Below are 20,497 nucleotides of genomic sequence, written 5' to 3'. Positions count from 1 at the left end.
ACTAATGAATGCTGAGTAACTTACTATGTCAATTTAGTTGAGATCAGTGCAATTTAAGATTTTATTCATATATCATTTAGTTTGAACATTGCATTTGCTGTTGATTGAACTATTTGTAGTTTCATAGCACTTAAATTAGCAAATAAGTATTTTTTAACAAGGTTTCAGAGCAAAAAACACGTCCAGAAATGTTAAAAGTTGAATTGATTTGACTTTTATCGGCTGGATGATCAGAACAACTCTGAGTTTGCGTTCTTGTTTGTTTGAGGACTCATATGAATGTTTCACAGTTTACAGTTCACCTCTTCAAACACTGACACATCTCTCATTAAGTGAATGTCTTGCTTATTCAATAACCTGCCATGTTTACCACAGAAAACAGACCCGTTAAAGGAACACGTTTAGTTTTAGTCTCGTAATTTTTCTTCATTGTGCACATTTCCAGTTGTGACTAAATATCTGAAATGACTCATTTCCATAGTATTATTTTATCAGTTTACATTTTTGTACAGATAGTTACAAGTGCCCAGTGAAGAAATGGACTAAAATTCAAAATGTTATATTGTTCCTTTAATGCCAAGAATGCAACAAAGCAACTGCAAGTGTACAATATACTTTAATAATAAAGCAAAATAGACAAACATCACTCACCTCATGAGACTACTGATGCTGCTTTAACTGAACTGTTGAGATCTATATTAACAAAAGTGTAAATAGCATCTGTTGAGAGAGCAGAACATGGAGAAATGCTCTAAACGAGCATGTGAAAATTACAATAAAAATGACTTATAGACCTCATGAAACACAAGTTAGAGCCTGTGAATGAGTGTGTGTGGCTAAGATCAGCTGATTAAACAGGAAATGGGGGTGAAAGGTACATATAGAAAAGGAGTGAAACAGGAGTGAAAGTGTCTGTGAGAAAAGGGACTGAATTCCTTTTCCTCATTAAAATGACGGGTGAAATACATGATGGTGGTTAAAATAATGTTACTGAGATCAGATGATGTTGGTGAATTAATGAGATTTGAGAAGTAGAAGAAGTCGTTATTGTTTTCATGAGGTCTTTAACTTGTTTTCTTTCAGTCACAATGTGCAGAGCTGAATGTTTGATCTGAAGCAAAATGAAAAGTTGCACAGAATAAAGTACTTGAAAGAGTCTCTGTTGTGTCCGTTTGTTGTTTACAGAGGTGGAAAGTAACTCTGACTCTACTTAATTATATTTACTATACTTAAGTATTTCCATTGGATGCTACTTGTACATTTCACGTCGCTACATTTGACAACTACACAATGTAATAGGGCTGCAGCTAACGATTATTTTCTTGATTAATTGATTAGTTGTTTGGTCCATAAAATGTCAGAAAATGGTGAAATGTCTTATTTTGTCCCGACTAACAGTCCACAAGTCAAACATATTCAGTTTACTGTCACAGAAACCAGAAAATATTCATATTTGAGAAGCTAGAATTTAAGTAAAAGTACTATTATTATATTGATGCATTAATGTGTATTCTAAGCAGCATTTTACTGCTTTTGGAGCTAAATATACTATTTTACATCCTGTTGAGTTGTTAATCTACAAAAATGCATCATAATTTATCAGCTCATGATACTGTAAAATAACTACAGCCGTCACATAAATGTAGTGAAGTTAAAAGTACAGCATGTCTAAGTAAAGTACCTCAAAATTGTACTTAAGTGGTTTCCTTCTGCTACTGATTAGTCTACATTAAACTATCCAAAAGTATGAATTCTAGTTGTACTAGTATAGTTATTTTTAAATATAATCATTTGAGCACCACCTGGATCAGGTACAACATTAAAATATCATTCACAGGTTAATTTGAAAGGTAAAAGTACATTTTAGTGACAATACTTGTGTACTTCTACTAAAGTGAAATGCTTAATACCACTACAGCTACTATTACTTCAAGTAAAGGATCTAATTGCCTTCTGTTCAGACTGTTTTATTGGATAAGCAGGAAACAGGGGTCCAAAGCAGCAAAACAAACAACTTCACAGCAAATCAATAAAGAGGAATAAACACTAAAACCGCACAAGAAGAAAAAGCTGCTTAGAGAAAACAGCTGTGCTGCTTCAGCACATTAAACACTGAGTGCTGAGAAAACCAACAAACACTCTGTGTGTTTAAATACTACACGAAGACAAGATACTATGCAGTATTGTGATAAAATGTAGTAACCAAGTACATTTACTCAAGTGCTTTACTTTTAAATATTTCCATTTTATGTTACTTTACACTTCTACTACTACTCCACTCTGTAGATACTAGGGATGTGCAGAGGGCCCAGTATTTGTATCTGTATCTATATTTGTTGAGGCAGCAAAATTATTTGTATTTGTATTTGAATAAAAGTGGAAAGAGGCTTAAAAATCCTGTTTTTGTTTTTATTACGCTTTTAATTTTAAAATTAAAGTGTTACAAAAAGTGTTCATGAAGCTTGTGTCAGTAGTTCAGCTTTATCTCTGGAGAACACCACCAACTCCAGGAGTGATGCCCAAATTAGGAAATGTGCGTCATGTAGCAGGTGGATGTGACTCCCCTCATTGAGACCTGCTGTTAGACGTAACAGCGGAGCAGAGGAGAGACACTGAGATAGCGATGTAGCCGACCTGCGTGTTGGTATTTAACATGTTTTTTTTTTCTTTCCGAAAACAAATAATTTTTAAAATATTTGTATGAAACAAATATTTGTAAAAACTCCACTATTTGTGCTTTGCCGAATAACATATTTGTATTCGGGCACACCCCTAGTAGATACTCTGAGATACTTTTTACTCCATTACATTACTTGATATCTTTAGTTACTTTGCACAATAAGATTTTACATTGATGCTATTATACAATATGATGTATTGTTATAGATTAAACTACTCAAAAAGTATTAAAGTGTATTTCACCTTTACTACAATGAAAATCTCAACACATTTTAATGCATTATTAATACCATCCAATAAAAACAACGCTGTGAATTCTGCATACTGAGTAGTTTAACTTTTTATTCTTAGAATATATTCTGTTTATATTTCTGTAGTTTTACTTTAGAAAACATTTTTAATGCAACATTTTCAATCATAATAGAGTATTTTAAAGATAAGATTAAATATTTAAGACAACAGCACAAGAGGTAGAAAACATAAAGAACTATTTGAAATTAAATAAATCCAGTAGAAGAAATATAATTAAGTCAAAAACAAGGTTGAGAAAGAAGGAGCTGCTGCAAAAAACAAAATCTGAATAATTCTTCCACCTCTCCCTGAATAAATATGAATAAACTCAACAGAACTTCTCCACTAAACTACAGTGAGACTAAACTAATGATTATTTTCGTCATCGATTAATCTGTTAATCCGTAAAATGTCAGAAAATGGTGAAAAATGTTGATTAATGTTTCCCAAAGCTCAGAGACGTCCTCAAATGTCTTGTTTTGTCTTGATCAAAATCCACCAATATTCAGTTTACTATCAGTGAAAACTAAAGAAACCAGAAAATATTAATTTCAGATGATATTATATTCATTTGAGAGGCTGGAACCACAGAGCTTTGACTGCTTTTTCTTTAAAAATGACTAAAAATGATTAACCTATTATCAAAATAGTTGGCGATGTAATTAATTTTCTGTTGACTAATCATTATGACCCTAAAAGAAATCCTACTTTTTTATTGAAAGTCACAATATTCTGTTTATGTTGATATTGTTGATTCAGCTGTGGCCTTTTGACATTATAATGTAAAGTGTTTCTAATATTTTGCTTCTCCGTATACACGTCAGTCTGCAGTAAATCTTATAATATATAACATTCAGTTTTTGTTGAAACTGTTTTAGGGAGGTGTTGATTCATATTTTGGAGGCTGTAGTTTTTGGAACTGTATCATATTATACTGAGAGGTGTTTCTATTATTTTGTCCATTTCAGGGTAAACCAAACCAGCAACCAAACTGTACAGTAAACTAAAATGAAAACAATACTTAATATTCCTCAGTGTCAAACCGAACATTCAGGGAAGGAGCCGCGCAGAGGGTGTGTTTGATTTAGTCACCTAACATAAAACATTTAAACTTCACACTTAAACGTAAAAATGTATTCTTAAAAATAGCAAAGTTAATGTTATTTCTAAACCCAACCTTCACAGTTTGCTGGACCAGTTAGACTACAGGGCCTCTGCCCAAAACCCAAAACCTGAAAGTAGACTTGAACTGGGAAAAAGTAGTTTCACAAAACAACTAAACGTCCACTTATACGCTTTTTTCAAGCTTTCAGCCAGATCACACAGTCTTCATCAGCAGATTGTTTTGTCAAACATATACATATAAAACCAAATATATATTTTATATTTGTAATTAATTTAGATCACATTGTTTTTATTGTTCAGTGACAAAAAAAATACACATTAAATGTTGTACGCCACAACATTAAAACAAGAAAAAATATAATAAATGTAACACTGAGTGAGGCTGTTTTGCATAATGAGAACTTTTACATTTGATACTTTAAGTGAATTTTGCAACTAATACTGTTTAACTGCAGCACTTTAACTTGTAATGGAGTATTTTTACTGTTGTTTTGTTACCTTTTCTTAAGTAGAAGGTCTCAGCACTTCCTCTAACACTGGTATCTTTAAAAGCGCTCTATAAACAAACTGTATTATTATTACTATTATTATTATTATTATTAGGACGGTACGATACAGTTAAAGCTCTGGGAAAACGCTAGTAAGTGGACCTTGAGTTGGGATTAGTTTGTCAAATATCATCATTATCTTCATTAAACCCACGTGCAATGAGACAGGGAGGCTGAGTTTACCTGAGCAGGTGAGTTTCACCTAATTGCGTGCAGTGCGCGTGCCCGTCAGAGCTATTTAAAGGAACAGTCTGTAGTTAATATTAGACGACAAATACTAGACTACTAGTCACTGTTATCAGTATTAAGCTCGAGCCACTGACAGTGTGATGTGTGTGTGTAGCATCACTGACAGGAGGACAGATTGTTTTTTTTCATTTGTAGTTTTTTTTTTTTTTCGGGAAAAGTGAAACAAGAGAGAAGACTGAAGTCATCCTGCTTCATTTATATTCAGCTGGGATCTCTCTCTCTCTCTCTCTCTCTTTGTCTCTGTCTACCCCCCCTCCCTCTCTCTCTCCTCTCTCTCTCTTTATCTCTCTGTCTGTGTCTCTCTCTCGGACTCAGATTATCTCCATCATCCTGCCGCTGAGATGTGAGTACACCGAGATATTTATTCATTCATGTTTTTTAATTTTAGCTTTTATAAACCACAACACTGAATATCTATCTTAAAATTCATTGAATATACTACAGAGAGCAGCTTGTTAATAAGTTATTTTTTTAATTAAAACTACTATGTTCTCATTTTAATTCATAATTCCTGCTTTCATTCCGTTTTATTTCACGAAGACGAAACTTATCTGGAAATTTCTGGGCTGCAGCTGTGAGACTCTGCAGAAATATGACCATGACTCACCGGCTGACTCACCTACAAAAACTATCCATCAGTACTCTGATCGGGCTCGAGAGCTTTTCTGCACCAGCATCTCATTTATGAAACAAATTCACTTTATTCAGCATCATAATAAACTGCAAAGAGTCTGTAAAGTCAAACAGAAATGTGTCTTTAAAGTAGCAGACGAAACTATGAGAACATTTTTTATTTTTATGTTTTTTTATGTATTAATTCTTGCGGGGGAGGCGGGGTGGGGAGGGTGGGGTGAGGGGGAGGTTATTGCGTGCATGTTTATCTCAGTCGGTCAAATCCAGCTCTCTCTGTCAGGAGCCTCTCTGACTGCTGCTGCTGCACTAATCTTTCTCCATTTTGTCTCTGGAAAAAACAAGCCTGTTTGTTAGAGCAGAGGCAATAAAAGTGAGCAGCTGTTTGGTGTAATCATGCATCAACACACCTGCTGTGTTATAGCCTGTATATATAATATATATGTGTGTGTGTGTGTGTGTGTGTGTGTGTGTGTGTGTGTGTGTGTGTGTGTGTGTGTGTCTGTGCACGTACAGTGTTTATAATATTTTATTTTTCTAAACTGCTGAGGTGTCACAGACACATTCATAGACTGGATTATATGGATGGAGGCCAAAGTTAGACGAGTCTGTTTCAATTTGAGTTTGTGTTTTTGTTTTATAAAGTTGCTGACAGATGAAATGTTTCATATTGAAGCTTACAGTGAAAATATTTGCTGCTTTATATGAATACAAATACAATTTTATTTCTTTTTTTTGTTGTTATAATTGTTTTTATATAAAGATTTACCTGCTCGGTCATTATGCACATTACTTAAGTAAAAGTACCAATACAGCAATTTAAAAATACTCCATTACAAGTAAAAGTCCTGCATGGACTACTTAAGTAAAAGTAAATAAGTATTATGAGCTTGATGTAGTTAAAGTATTGCAGTAAAAGTAGTGGTTTGGTCCCTCTGACTGATATATTATTATATATGACATCATTAGATTATTAATAGTGAAGCATCAGTGTTAGAGCAGCATGTTACTGTTGTAGCTGCTGGAGGTGGAGCTAGTTTACACTACTTTATATCATGGATGTATAAAGTGAACTGGATACAGCGTTGGAGGCGGGGTTGCTCAGTGGTGCATGAAGCCAAAAAAAGCCACTACCTGCTTTAAAGAAATTATATTGGATGAAAACATACTGAGCATGCTCTGTGGCCCCCATGCGCCCATGGAGCACGCTCACTAGAGACTTCCAGAGCCAGCTAACTTCTGGTTTAGCCCTCCGGCTAACTTGAATGGGGATAAAACAGTCCCATTGTGTGGCTCTTCTAGACTTTCAAAATGTGATCAGACCAAATGGATCAAATTCTGAGTCATTTTGCAGTGGTTGTGACACTCAAAAAAAATGTATCCACTGTTTTACAGCCGCTCCTTTTCCCATGACTGTGTGCAGGAAAAAATGCTTTTTGGGCTCCTGTCGGACCTGGAAGTTGTAATTCCACAGTTTGGCCTCTGTGTCAAATTGGCTTCGAAGCTCAGCGCTGTTATCGGGGGCTTGAATCACGTACAGTCAGCTAGTTTAGTCCAGTGGTTCCCAACCTAAAATATTGGATCATTTGAACATTTATTGAAATGAAAGCATGTGAGAAGTTTAGAGGGAAAAATCACTATTTGGTGGAGCTGTTAACAACTCATAGACATGTGAAATGTGACCCCGACTACACACTGCTTTTTGTAAGACGTCAGAAGCCAAAAAGGTTGGAAACCACTGGTTTCATCTTTAACAATGTGTTGTATTTTAAAAGCTTGTTATATTATCCATTGTGTCAAATCTTCATCTGAAAAGTAACTAAAGCTGTCAAATAAATATAGTGGAGTAGAAAGTACAATATTTCCCTCCGAAATGTAGTGGAGTGGAAGTATAAAGTAGCATCACATGGAAATACTCAAGTAAAGTACAAGTACCTCAGTACCTGATATGGCATAAGTGTTCTTTTCCTGGTTTTAAAGGCTGCATTACAGTAAAGTGATGTCATTTTCTGAACTTATCGGACTGTTCTAGCTGTTCTATTATTTGCTGTTACCCACTTAGTCATTATCTACATTACTGATGATTATTTATCAAAAATCTCACTGTGTAAATATTTTGTGAGAGCACCAACAGTCATCCCTACAATATTGTTGCTATATCACTATCGAGGTATTTGGTCAAAAATATTGTGATATTTTATTTTGTCCATCTTGCGCAGCTCTAATATAAAGTGATAAAGAAAAATGTATTTGCATTCTGACCTCTCCTGAACTTGATATGTTCTCTTATACATCCTTAATCCTGACAATCCATCATCGTCCTGCAGGTCGACTCCAGAAGCAGCAGGTACTCCAGGAGCTCCCGGGGCCCCGGACGGGGAGGGCGGCCCTGCAGCTCCGGCCCCAAACCTGACGAGCAACAGACGACTGCAGCAGACACAGGCTCAGGTGGACGAGGTGAGGACACTGAGTGTGTGTGTGTGTGTACTTATCGTGAGCATATTAGTGGGTGCTGATGCTGTCTTTGGTCTCAATACTTCCGCTGTGCTGCTGTGGAGCAGAGCTGAAGAATCACATTTATATGGAGTTCAAGTTCACTACAAACAATGTTAATGGTAACAAAGATGGAGGATCATTTTAAACAGAAATAAAAATCACCACCGTAGGTTCTCCTACACGCTTGGAAGGGGAGGGGAATGCAGTCGGTTGCAATCTGCAAAGTCACCACTAGATGCCACTAAATCGTACACACTGGTCCTTTAAAGTAGCAGCGACTGCAACTCTCTGTGTTTCACAACTTCAATATTACACCTGTTAAAGTGCAACAACGTTCTTGTAAACACAATGAATTTCTGGAGCTTCTCTCCGTTCTCACACCAAGAAACAGCAGAAAGAAAACAAGCTGCTCTCACACACCCCTGCATCACCCTGTTGTTGTTCTCCCAGCCAATCAGTAGATAATGAACTTGATGTTGTCTCTGACTGACTGATAAGAGGTACAATGTAAAAAACAGCACTATAGGATGCAAAATTAAGATAAGCAGGCTAGATTTTATATTATGGATCCTACTGCTTTTCTTGACAAGACTCGCCCTGTGTAGCATTCAAGCGCTAGGACTGGCCAGGCGTCCATGATCTTGCCACTAGTCTGCTATTTCCTAACTGTATGTTCAGTGTGAAAGTGTAAAATAATAGAGGTTGTCAAAGGCTCAGACGCTTTTTAGTTTATTTACAGTAATTATATTCATGTCTCAAGATTAATTTGGTAATGATTTAATGATGCTAAATGTAAGAAAGCTGTATTTCTACTAGCGACCGTGCTGCTAACAGGTGTTGTTTGTCCCTCAGGTTGTGGACATCATGCGTGTGAACGTGGACAAAGTCCTGGAGAGAGATCAGAAGTTGTCGGAGCTGGACGACCGAGCCGACGCCCTGCAGGCCGGAGCCTCGCAGTTCGAGAGCAGCGCCGCCAAACTCAAGAACAAGTACTGGTGGAAAAACTGCAAGGTGAGTGTGTTTGTTTCCCATCATGCATCAGACGTCTGTCTCTCAGTGCAACTACAGGATGTTTTTAGCAATGATTCAAATTCATCCTCATGCTTCTGATCACAGTTAATATCTGGTGATTTATTGATTATTGCTCTATGTTTGGAGGTCTCTGATTTCTGATACCAACATAAACTGTGAGCAGATGTGCAGAATAATAGTTGCATGATTGTCCTCTCTAGAAAACTGACGGCATTGTTGCTCAAATACCTGAAACACTGAGCAACCTCTTCTGTGTGACATGATGAGAGAGCCACAAGGGACGAGGTTGAGGTGGATTTTGGACTTTTTTTAGGGCGTTTTCACACTAGTTTGGTTGAATCAAACCCTGGAGTGTTTACTCCCATTTCGGCAGGTGTGAACACAGCAATCACACTTGAGTGTGGACCAAAACAACCGGACCGAGACCTTGTTGAGAAGGTGGTCTCAGTACGGTTACAAATGAACTCTGGTACAGTTTGTTTGCAGTATGAATGTGATCCGACCCAACTGCAGGAAACATTGCACATTTTTTAGATTAAACCAGCTCCAGTATCCAGCTGCGCTGTGTGTTATCACATCAAGCTTACCTGACTCGTCTCCAGTTTAACAGTTTGAAGGTTAAAATGGTGGTATGTGTTCAGCATGTGCTCCCTTCTCCTCTTCAGCCAACTGAAGGCAACACGACTTCTTCACATAATGTGGAGCAACACATTGTTCTCTGGCACATTCGAAGGCACTGCAAGGCAATGTCTCTTCTGCTTCGGCTTGGTATATGGCCCAAACGATGACCGCAATTATGAAGAAATGCCAATTTTTGCCGATCGTCCATTTTGGATAGCTATCATGGAAGAAAAGCAAACTCTCCTTTCTCCGCCCACCAACCCCACGAGATTTCTGACCAATGAACGGTGTGACAGCTCACACATGGCTTCTGCTGATACACTTTGGTTTGCTTGAAAACGGACTATAGGTTTAAAAACACCCTTACAGTGGGAACATGATACGTCCTCAATCCGACCCAACTATTAGGCTGCAAGGTTCAAGGTGAGCTTTGCATGCTGGGATACAGATGAGTGAAGTTGTTAGCAGCTATCTGGAGAGTGAATCAAGATCCAACCTGGACTAAAAATGAAGTACACTTGCATTCTTGTAGACCTTCTTCCTTTGTTCAAACCTGACTTTTGCCTGGCTTTGGGTGATGTAGGCGTGAGGTTTTCACAAGGAAGAAGAATGTGTTGAATAAAAAGGGTGATATCTCTGGTTCTGCTGCATCAAATTTGATATATTTTTATAAAAATTGTCCCTCGTGAGTCAGACGATGTAGGAGTGTGATGCTAAATCTGTCTTTTAAGTCATAAGAATTAATGCTTCTATTAATATATTAATTTTAACTCATTGGCTGAAGCTTGAATAAAAGTGGGAAACAGTTCTCAGTCCTGGATTTGCCCACCAGCCGCCATCTTTATCCCTCATTCACCTTCGTCACCACATCATCCATCCATCCATCCATCCATCCATCCATCCAGCTTCAGCTGCCAATCCACTTATATCTCAGCATCAGTTCATCAAACCCCGCCTACAAGGACCTACTGCTGCTGGACTCTTGATTGACGGACAGTGTAGCTTCAGATTGTCCAATCAGGAGCTGCCATTTAGAGAGGCAGAGGATTACAGTAGAGGAGGAGGAGGAGAAGAAGAATCTGTTTGATGGACAGCGACCAGGAAGTCAGAGAGAGAGAGAGAGAGAGAGAGAGAGAGAGAGAAATCCCAATCTGGATTACAGGGACAGTCAGAGATTAAAGAGCCAGCTGTGATTTGTGATGTAACTTCGCCTACCCCCAACACACACACACACACACACACACACACACAAATACATACAAACACTATTTTTCTGCCTGTGATACTGTATGACCACCTCAACCTAAACACACGTTTAACTTTAACACTAAAACCGAGTCTTAAACTCAAACTGGTCCTCACAAAGATAGAAGGACAACCTCAAACATCTGGTTTCTCTTCTTTCTATTTTTACACACAATGCAAACACACACACACATCGAGCAAGCAGCTGCACCAATCTCTCTCCCTCTCTCTCTCACCCCTTGTTCTCATTAATCTCTCTCTCCCTCCCCCTGTCAGAGGTGATGTGATTTCCTGTCTGTCGGCCTCTCATGTCATCATGTGGATTTATTGATGGAGTATTTAGGTCCCAACACACACACACACACACACACACACATATTGTAAATTTTCCATCTTGGTTTTGTCTTTCATGTGATATAAAATTCTGTAAATTCAAAAGCTGCAACAAAAAAGCTGATTTTTAAAAGATTTACATCATTTGCATCTTGTTTTGTGGGTAAATAAACTGACTTGAAATTTGATTTAGTCAGTAACATCTTTGGCGTTGCTTTATTGTACCTGTCCCTTAATTACAAATCAAATCAAATCTTTATTGTATTATTTATTCTTACTTTGTACTCTCTTTTGGCCGCCATAGATAGATAACTAAACAGAATGGAGAATTAAATATAAAACTATGGAAATTTCAACTAGAAGCGTAATATATACAAACTTTACAAGGTAAAAATATAAAATTAGATAAAGACATGAAATTGCATACAAATGTAAACATCACTTGTCATCTGATTGTACTTTTAGGTGCACTTTATGTGCAAAAGACCCTGAGATTATTTTCCTGGAAAAACACTTGTTTGAGTTTCTTTGCTGATTAAGAAATGATGTGCAACTCTTCAGGTGTATAAATACACAAATACAACAAGACTCTTCCTGAGGGATTAAAAGAATTATTTCTCCTTCATCAGTTTATTCATCTGAGTCTAATTTTTGCTCTGATTTTTTTCATGTTTGTGTTTCTTCCAGATGATGATCATGATGGCGGTCATAGGTGTTATATGTGTTGGAGTCGTCTTCTGTGAGTATCACACACACACATTTTATCACCTGCAGCGGTCAGACTTCTTACTGTGCATATGTTTAAGTTTGTGTAGCTTCTCTTTTTGTTTTTGTGGTTCAGTTGATTGTCTTTTCGTCATGTTCATTATTTTGACCTGACAGCCTTTCAGTCGTTCTTGTTTGTGCTTCATTTTGATCACTTTAGGAAGATGATTCCTGAGGTTTTTGGTAATCATCTGACTTTTTGTCCATCGCCAACATCTGGCAACAAACACTTTGATCCACAACAAGATGTCTAAAACCATAAAATTAGCTGTGAACATTTATACAAAGTTTAACCTCTTAACATTCACAACATCCTCTTACACCAGTTGTAAGCTGCAGCATCACGCAGTAATGAGTTAAAGCAATCGGCACAATTTGGCCAATTGGAGATGATTGGAGAGGTTCGGGGACACCAGTGACACCACAAACTAAAAACTCCATAGCTCCCATAAGGTTAGGCCTAGGGGTCTGGAAATTTATACAGGTTGATTTAGAAGGTATATGGTGTCCTGCATAGCTCTGGCATAAAGCATGTCCTAATTATTGTTATTAAAATATGACTCATCATAGACGAGGACCAGAAACACTGTTTTTGAGCCTTATTTGAACTTATGTAGTTTTGTTTGAGTTTTAGCCACATGCTAAACAAACACATTTCCAGAAACTAGAAGATGTCACTTGTCAAATGAAGCCTAATACATGCATCACGGCCTTACAGTTCTTCTGTTATGAGCTTTTCCATTTGGATGTGCCAAATAGGCGAAAATTCTCTAAAAAGGATGGATGTTAAGGGGTTGAGAGCTTGATGGACGGTCAAATAGCTTCAGAAACTTTCTCCTTCTGTTTGCAACCACTTCTGTAACTTTATGAAATCAACATACAGACACATGATGAGCCAGTGGACCAATCAAAAGCAGGCAGGAAGTTAAACTTTGCTCTAAAGCTGAATCACTGAATATATGACATGCATCATAAAGTTCTCTTTCATGTGACTCAGAAACTCTCTCTTCTCTCTCCTCAGTGTATTTCTTCTACTGAGCTGGTCTTCAGGGATGGACACACTCCGAGCCAAACCCAGCCTCTCCTCAGCGCTCTTCATCCTCCTCTTCCTCACCGATGCCTTCCTCAGAAAAAAAAAAACCTCCATGCATGGTCTTTAATGTGCTCCAGTGCCTCCTCTTTGTCTCTGCTCCGCCTCTCCAGGCAGGTTTCCTGAGTCAAATAGTAACTAGAGTATAACTCTTGGTATTTGTTTTAACTACTTGGGAGTACCAGACGGGTGGGGTTTAACTGCATCAGGACAGTTTAAACGATCATGTCAAACTGATTTTAAAATATTTCCTTCTTTAAATTATTTTTCTTTTGGCTCTGCGTATGTTATCCTGTGAACCAAATTTCATCCTCGGGGTTCGATACAAAATTTTCCAAACAGTATTTAATGCAGTTTTGAAATCTAATGACCCAGGTTTGCTCTCACAGCCAGACGAACCACCTATGGGGCAAAAGTTTCCCGTCGGGCCCCTATTGACCCCGACTATACACGGTAGTATTCTGGAGCTGAAATGATTGGATGATTAATCAACTGACCAACAATTAATTGGCAACAATTTTGATAATTTTTTTGTTGTTTAAGCAAAAAGGACAAAAAATCCTGGAAGCAAATTTCTCAAATGTGAATATTTGTTAGTTTTTCAAGGTTTCAATGATAGTAAACTCAACTTCTTCAGGTTTTAACAAAACTAGTCGTCTAAATATGTTCACATGGGCTTCAGGGAATAACGATCGGCATTTTTCACTATTTGCTGCCATTTTATACGCTGAACAATCAATTATTAAAGAAAATAACAGTTGGTTGCAGCTTTGTGTACTCCTATGATGGAATAATACTACCTATCTCTCAGTTTCCTGTGTGCAGTTTGATAAAACACAACTAAACACAGTCCCTCTTCAAGACCAGGAAGATGAGGATGGAGGACATGTCAGAGTTGATATGATGCTTCAGAGGTGCAAATTTCTAACTAATCTCCAATTTACCAAATTATGAACCCAAATGATGTGAAGGAAACCTGCGGCTTTCACAGCTGCCTGCTCAGTAATCCAGTCTTGATGACTAATCATGGTTAGCTCTGTATATGTGTGAAAGGAGAGACAATGAATGAGTTATAAAAGTTTTCACCTCTGCAAAACAGGATTTACTGGCCACCAACAGGAACTGCAGAAACACAGATTTCTGGCGGCTCTTGTGTCCTTAAAGGTTTCCAGTGGAGTTTTTGACCTCTAATAGTGATATAGAGCAATGCTTTCATGGTATTGTATTGTGCAGCTTTAAGATGCAACTTGTATTTGACAGAACCCACATTTATACAGTACAGTATAACACTGAGGAGTAATCACACCATCAACTGAAATGTTGAATTTTTTTGACTACTTTGCAGTTTGGGGATTAAGAGTGAAGCTTTGGTCAGTCTCAGTTTTTTTTTTTCCTAAACAGGCTACAAACTGAGCTTTAGAAGCCAGAAATCTCAGCAGCAGGTGACGCAGTAAATCAGCAGAACGTCGTAGAAAAACTGCAAAAGCTGCAAAGGATCAAGAGTTTAACACACAGTCTGTTAACACGTGTTTGTCCTGTTGTGTTGCCCCAAAAATAACTCAGATTAATCTGGTTCTAAATTGGTAAAAACGTAGCCTCGCTCTTTTTTGTGACAATCCTGACTAACTGGATGCTGTATATTAAACATATATATCAAACCTGGGTTAATGGATTCCTGCTTCCTGTTCCTCTCTGTCCTCTTATCAAGCCGTATTGTACTTGTTCAGTCATTTTTCAGGAAAGCCCCCCCCCCCTTGCTGTCAGTATTGGAACTGCTACTGTTGTATGGAGCGATACAACAGGAACAATTTAGATTTTCATCTTTCCGTTTGTGTGTGTCGAGCCTCCTTTTTGAATCGCTGCAGCTGTAATTATGGGGAGTATCACAGTTATCGTCTCGTGAACCGACTTGACTCTTATTTTCTGTTCTCCAGCTGTGGTTTGAATGTACAATGTGTCTCTTTGTTATGCTTGAATGTGATTTCTCTATATAAATAACTTTTTGGGGGGATTTTTTTTCCACTGAAAGCTCTCAGTGGATTGTAGATATTACAGATAAAAATAGATTTTGAGATGTAAAGCTGTAGGGGGGGTGAAGTTGAGGACCTTGTCCGGTATAATTCAGGGATGCTGCAGCGGCTTCAGTGTCGCTGGATATTAAAGGTTAAAGAACTTTCCGTTTGACAGATTGATGTTATACAGGTTGTTCTGATTGTGACGTGGGATTTCAAATAAATTCATGTTTGCATCAGATGAGCAGTGTTTGTGCTGATTTACACATTTTCATTTGATGCTGCTGTTAGAAAACAACTCGAATCTGTCTTAACCAATGTTTTAAACAATGTCTTGTCTCGATCTGACTCTTAAAGACCTTCTAGTCATGTTATAAGACCTGTAAATATCCTGTTTGGAATCATAATGTGTCTGATATGGTTCAATCACCTTGTTAGAAATCCTTAAAATGATGAGTAGTCCTCCCTCATTGAAAAATCTATAATCTATGAATATTTAAATATTAACTGTTGGACACCAGATGTCTCTCTTGTGAACTGGAGGCTTCAAGTTTCCACATCACACTCATGTAAACTGAATATTCGACCAGGATCAGCTTCAAATCACGTTCAAAGTTGCCCCTTAAAATCAGATTTTCAGTGAGCTCAGAGAAACTTTCCTCCTTCAGCAGATGAATGTGAAAACAAATTCTGCACATTCGTCATTCTGCAGTGGAGAGAAAAATACCTTTTTGAGTGGAGACTTTAACCCATAAGAACCCACAGGTGTCACCAACCCTTTCAATGTTCTGAAAAATTCCTTATACAGCTTTTATCCTTGATTTTAACTCATGAAGTCCCTAAAGTGACATCTACTGAACATCCTGGTGCAGTCATGTGACACTGTGTGACATCACTTCCAAAATGGCGGCGTGCCTGGTGAGCGAATGTGACAGAACTAGCTAATTTTAAAAAAGCTTGTTTTTTGTTACTAAAGGTCGGTTTCAACCCATTTAAGAATTCTGATGCTTTAATAAGACGTCCTGTATTACATTTAACCTGTTCTGACCACATTTCATGAACAAATTGATATAAAACAAGTTAGAGAAATATCATTATGACATATATGTTACATTACAGATATTTGACACGGAAGGTAGAATTTCAAAATAAAAGTTCAGAAATGTGTTCCTTGTGGTCTATTTGGTCTGTTTTATATTCTCCATAATTTTCCTTTAAGGAGAAATGGGTCCGGGTTCTGATGGGTTAAAACTTTTAAAGACCTTTTTAATATCACATAAAAAGCCATTTATTACCTGTTTCACAATCATACTGGTCAAAGTATGAAAGTATGATGGAAAACCAGTAGGAATGATATATATCACATTTTCTCAGTACCACCAGCAGTATATAACAAAACTCTTAATGGTGTTTAAGATGTTTTAGGAGGAAACTAAATGTAATGCTTGAAGATTTTTCAAGACCTGCAGACACCCTGACCAGTGCTTTAGATTCACCTGTAAAACCTCAAAATGTGTTTTACTTAAAGGACAAATCACAGTTTGTCTGTCTTATAACAGTCTTGCTGTAATCATTCCTCCTGTTCATACTGACCATTAGAAGATCTCTTCATAATGCACTTACAAAATCCACTGTCCTCCTTCTGTGCAAAAATGTATTTAAAAGTTTATCTGAAGCTAATATGAAGCTTCAGCGTCCAAATGAGTCAAATCAAGTAGATATCTTTCAACGTTACAGTCTTTTTAGTGCCAAAGTTCCTCTTTTTGTTACTATACTTCCACCACAGCTCAACAGGAAACACAAAGAGGGAATTTGATGCTAAACAGACTGTAAATGTGTCAGATATCCACTTGATGTGACTAACTCAGACTGCTGAAGCCTCATATAAGCTTCACATCAACTTTTAAATGACTGTGTGGACACACTGTGGATTTTAGCCTCCATCACTTCCATTGAAAACACATTTGAAGGATCTTTTAACAGCCAGTATGAACATGAAAACCTCTTTCAGTGTTCATATAAACACCTGACTGCTGTTTTAAGACACACTTGATAAATTGTGAACCTTTAACTGATTCAGCAAAGCTTGAAATTGGATTGAACGACACATTAAACCTTTCAGATCTGAGGTTCCACTTCTGCTTTCGTTTGTCATGATGCAGAATGAAGAAGAAACAGAAATTACACCTGAAATTAGAATAACAGGATTAGAAGAGCTGTGTTGACAAACCTAATGTAGCTAATCTGACTTTTTAATTAAATCTGGCTCATTTTTAAGTTAATTGAATTGAATTGAATTTGACCACAGAAGGACTCTGCAGCCTTCTTCCCCCCAAATCAACCAAACAAACAAGTTCTTTATTACATTTTTTTATTTAGGTCCCAAAAAAACCATCATAATAACATTATATCAATAATATTAATACAGAAATTGAAAAAAGGAGGAAAAAAAAAAATAAAATAGCTTTTCTGTCCACAGCCTCAAACTTGGGAAGGGATTCGACCCTCCAGAAAACTCTGTAAAGTCTGTTTTTTGGGGGGTTTTTGGGGGGGGAAGGGGGGGAAAAGTGAACTGGGCGTGGCTTCAAGCTTGGGCGCGCTGTCCGTCGGTCTGCTGTGCACCAATCAGGAATGTCGAGGTGAGGCAGGGGGTGGTTTTCGAGGTAAAGAGCCGAGTTTCAGTCTACTGCTGCGACATCTGAGGAGGAGAAAAAAAACAGAAAGTGTGAAATTTTGTGACAAAGTTTGCTTCCGTTCATTCCACGCATAATAAAACCAGAGTGGAAAGTCGTTCTCCGTCCCGTCTGTACCTGTTGTGTCTGTGCCTGCGTCTGTGTCTCGGGTCCTCGGCTCGCCAGCCGGCTCAGGATGTTCCTCTCGGACATCTGGAGTCGCACGGCAACTGGCGGTATCCGAGCGATGGTTGCCGGGAGGCGGGTGACATCTGCCTTCATGTCGCTCAGCAGCTCCTCCAACTGCTTCAGCACTGAGAGAAACAGACGAACGTTTGACTCTCGCTCACCGAAGCGTTTGTTTTTTTTAAGTTCAGGAGACATTTTTGTCAACTTCCATTTCTTAATATTTTACTTTTTCTTCAAATCAGAGAGATAAAAGCATCTCTGAGACCTTTTACAACTTTACTGACTTCAAAATATGAGAATGAAACTCTTTGAAACTCTTGTTTTTAACATTTAAAAGTGATAAAGTTCATTTAAACTGTTCGTATAAAAGACTAATTCTTTTTCCACGTCCTCACCTTTGTGCAGGACGGCGTTGGCCGGCTTGTTCCCGGACATGGACTCCTTGCTGAGGTGCTGGTGGGACTCGGCCAGACACTCCACCTCGCTGAAGCGGGTGTTGAGGGCCATGGAGGGGTGGGAGGGATCCTCCGACATGTTGAGGTAGGCGGCGCGACGCAGCTGCTCCTCGATCACCAGCGCCTGCTCCAACAGCTGGAGGAGGAGAGGAAGAGGAGGAGGGTTAATGTAAGATTAACTCAATCATCTCTAATTTTGATCTCAACTCATCCTGAGAGCTGAAATTTCTTCTACATTCAACAGGTGAGTAACGCCGTTGCAGCGCCGGCGTTTCCGTTCGTACCTTGAATCTCCTGGCGAGGAACTTGTTCTTGATTTCCAGGAAGTTTCCTCGGTTCATTTCTCCTTTAAAAGGCTCGTTGAGGATGGCGAACTTCACGTCGTTCTGGATGTCCTGCCAGCGGGCGTAACCGTGTCTACAGGAAGTCACGGGTTAAGGAGAACAACAGCTTCACTTTATTACTGCCGGGGGGTCAAAAGGTCACCGCATATAAAAAAAGGCACCAGAACAACGATCCCCCCTTGTTACAAACATCGAGTGGGAAAAGGATACTGTATGATGCCGGCCAGCAGCCAGTAGTCATGGCGACGGTGCCAGATCTCATTGGTTTTCTTGGTAACCGTGGCAGCGCGCTCCTCGTTCTGCCACAAGGAGTGAAGCTCTGACAGAGAGAGAGAGAGAAGAAAGACGTCAGTGATGAAATGAAAACAGCTTTAGACGAGTGTTTCTCTGTGTGTGTGTTTGTTTTTTCTACCTGTGAATCCTCCGTCAGCGATGTTGAACATGAACCGGGTCTTGACCTTCTTCTTCTCTTCGCTGGCTCCGCCTGCTGTGGCGGTGGGGGCGGCGGCGGCGGCGGCGGCAGTGGCTGAGGCGCTGCCCTCCTTGCTGCTCTCCTTGCCGCCGTCCTTGCTGCTGTCTCCGTTCTGCAGTTTGGTCGCCTCCTCCTGCTTCGGAGCCTCCTTCTCCTCCTTCAGATCTGCAGCGAGAGAGAGAGGGAGAGAGAGAGAGAGGAGCGGCGGTTAACGACTGGACGACAGACGATTTAAAGCTGTTTTCTGTGTTTAAAAATTTAAACCAAGTCGTTGTTTTGTAACTTTGTGTTTACTGAATCTGTCTCGTTAGTGGTTAAAGTAACAGTTTAATTCTGGAAAAACATTCACTGTATTTCATTAATTGTTAACATTTAGTCAACTATCGATTAAAGTCTCCCTCTGCTCAAAAATGATGAAGATGTTTGAGCTTCATCGTGCAGAGTTTAACACTTCTGAGATTAAATATATTTACATATTTATAGATTCTAGTCATTTTAAGGGTTTTAATTTGGCAATTATACTTTTTTTTTGGTTCGTAAACCAAATCAGATGCACATTATTGATCCAAGCAGAGTATTTATACGTGTCTGGAGGAGATTTTTAAGGATCTTTAACTGAGATTAATATTACAGGAAGCAAGTTAAGATGACCTGCAGACCTCCTCTCCTTACAGACTGACGTTATTTTACTGTTTGTTTCTGTGTTGTTGGTACCTTTCTTCTCCTCTGCAGGAGGTGTGGTGTCCATCTTTTCTGTCTTTTCTTCTGCTGCAAAACAAACAGAGAGAAACATTAAAAATAGAGAGATGACGCGTCCGTGTTTCTAAACTATCCGGCTGGACAGATTTGGTGTCACAGACGTCAGATTTGAGTTGTTGTGTTCAGATTCTAGAGGACGATCACATGTCTGAGCTGATGTGTTATAATCCAACATACATGCATCCTTTAGTATAAACTGCATCATTTAGTCATCAGCTCATCATCTCTGCCTTCAGTTTTTCTATATTAGCATCATCTTTCTTAGCTGCAGATTCAAAACACAGCTTTGACTCAAAGTGAGAGATCTGAATCCTAAAAAATAACGTCTGCAACTAATAATTATCTTCACTATTGATTCATCTGTTGATTATTATCTCGTTTAGTCTAACGAAATGTCAAAAACAATGATGAAAAATGTCGATTACTGATTCCCGAAGCCCATTAACATTCAGTTTACTGTCATAAAGGAGTAAATAAACCAGAAAATAGT

The 20,497-nt window shown here is 38.4% G+C and overlaps 2 protein-coding genes across 4 annotated transcripts in view; one reads left to right on the top strand and one right to left on the bottom strand.

Moving 5' to 3' along the window:
* Positions 1 to 4,981: 4,981 nt before the first annotated feature.
* On the top strand, positions 4,982 to 13,665 carry vamp1a (vesicle associated membrane protein 1a). The gene is made up of 5 exons (XM_042435795.1): positions 4,982 to 5,235; positions 7,850 to 7,979; positions 8,871 to 9,029; positions 11,937 to 11,988; positions 13,036 to 13,665. Coding segments are annotated over exons 1-5 (360 nt in total). The 5' UTR covers positions 4,982 to 5,233; the 3' UTR covers positions 13,053 to 13,665.
* Positions 13,666 to 17,470: 3,805 nt separating this feature from the next.
* chd4a (chromodomain helicase DNA binding protein 4a) overlaps positions 17,471 to 20,497 on the bottom strand; it is a 31,288-nt gene continuing 28,261 nt past the window's right edge. For all 3 annotated transcript variants that reach the window (XM_042435291.1, XM_042435293.1, XM_042435292.1), the window contains exons 35-41: positions 19,963 to 20,016; positions 19,189 to 19,413; positions 18,987 to 19,095; positions 18,717 to 18,849; positions 18,373 to 18,568; positions 17,927 to 18,102; positions 17,471 to 17,814 (exon numbers count right to left, since the gene is read on the bottom strand). In XM_042435291.1, coding sequence (XP_042291225.1) covers positions 17,800 to 17,814; positions 17,927 to 18,102; positions 18,373 to 18,568; positions 18,717 to 18,849; positions 18,987 to 19,095; positions 19,189 to 19,413; positions 19,963 to 20,016 — 908 coding nt within the window. In that variant the 3' untranslated portion in view covers positions 17,471 to 17,799. The remainder of the gene's footprint in view (positions 17,815 to 17,926; positions 18,103 to 18,372; positions 18,569 to 18,716; positions 18,850 to 18,986; positions 19,096 to 19,188; positions 19,414 to 19,962; positions 20,017 to 20,497) is intronic.

The sequence above is a fragment of the Thunnus maccoyii genome, chromosome 15, assembly GCF_910596095.1.
Source record: "Thunnus maccoyii chromosome 15, fThuMac1.1, whole genome shotgun sequence".
Classification (NCBI taxonomy): Eukaryota; Metazoa; Chordata; class Actinopteri; order Scombriformes; family Scombridae; genus Thunnus; species Thunnus maccoyii.
The sequence above is the reverse complement of the archived record's forward strand: the minus strand, read 5'-3'. Positions and strand labels throughout refer to the sequence as shown.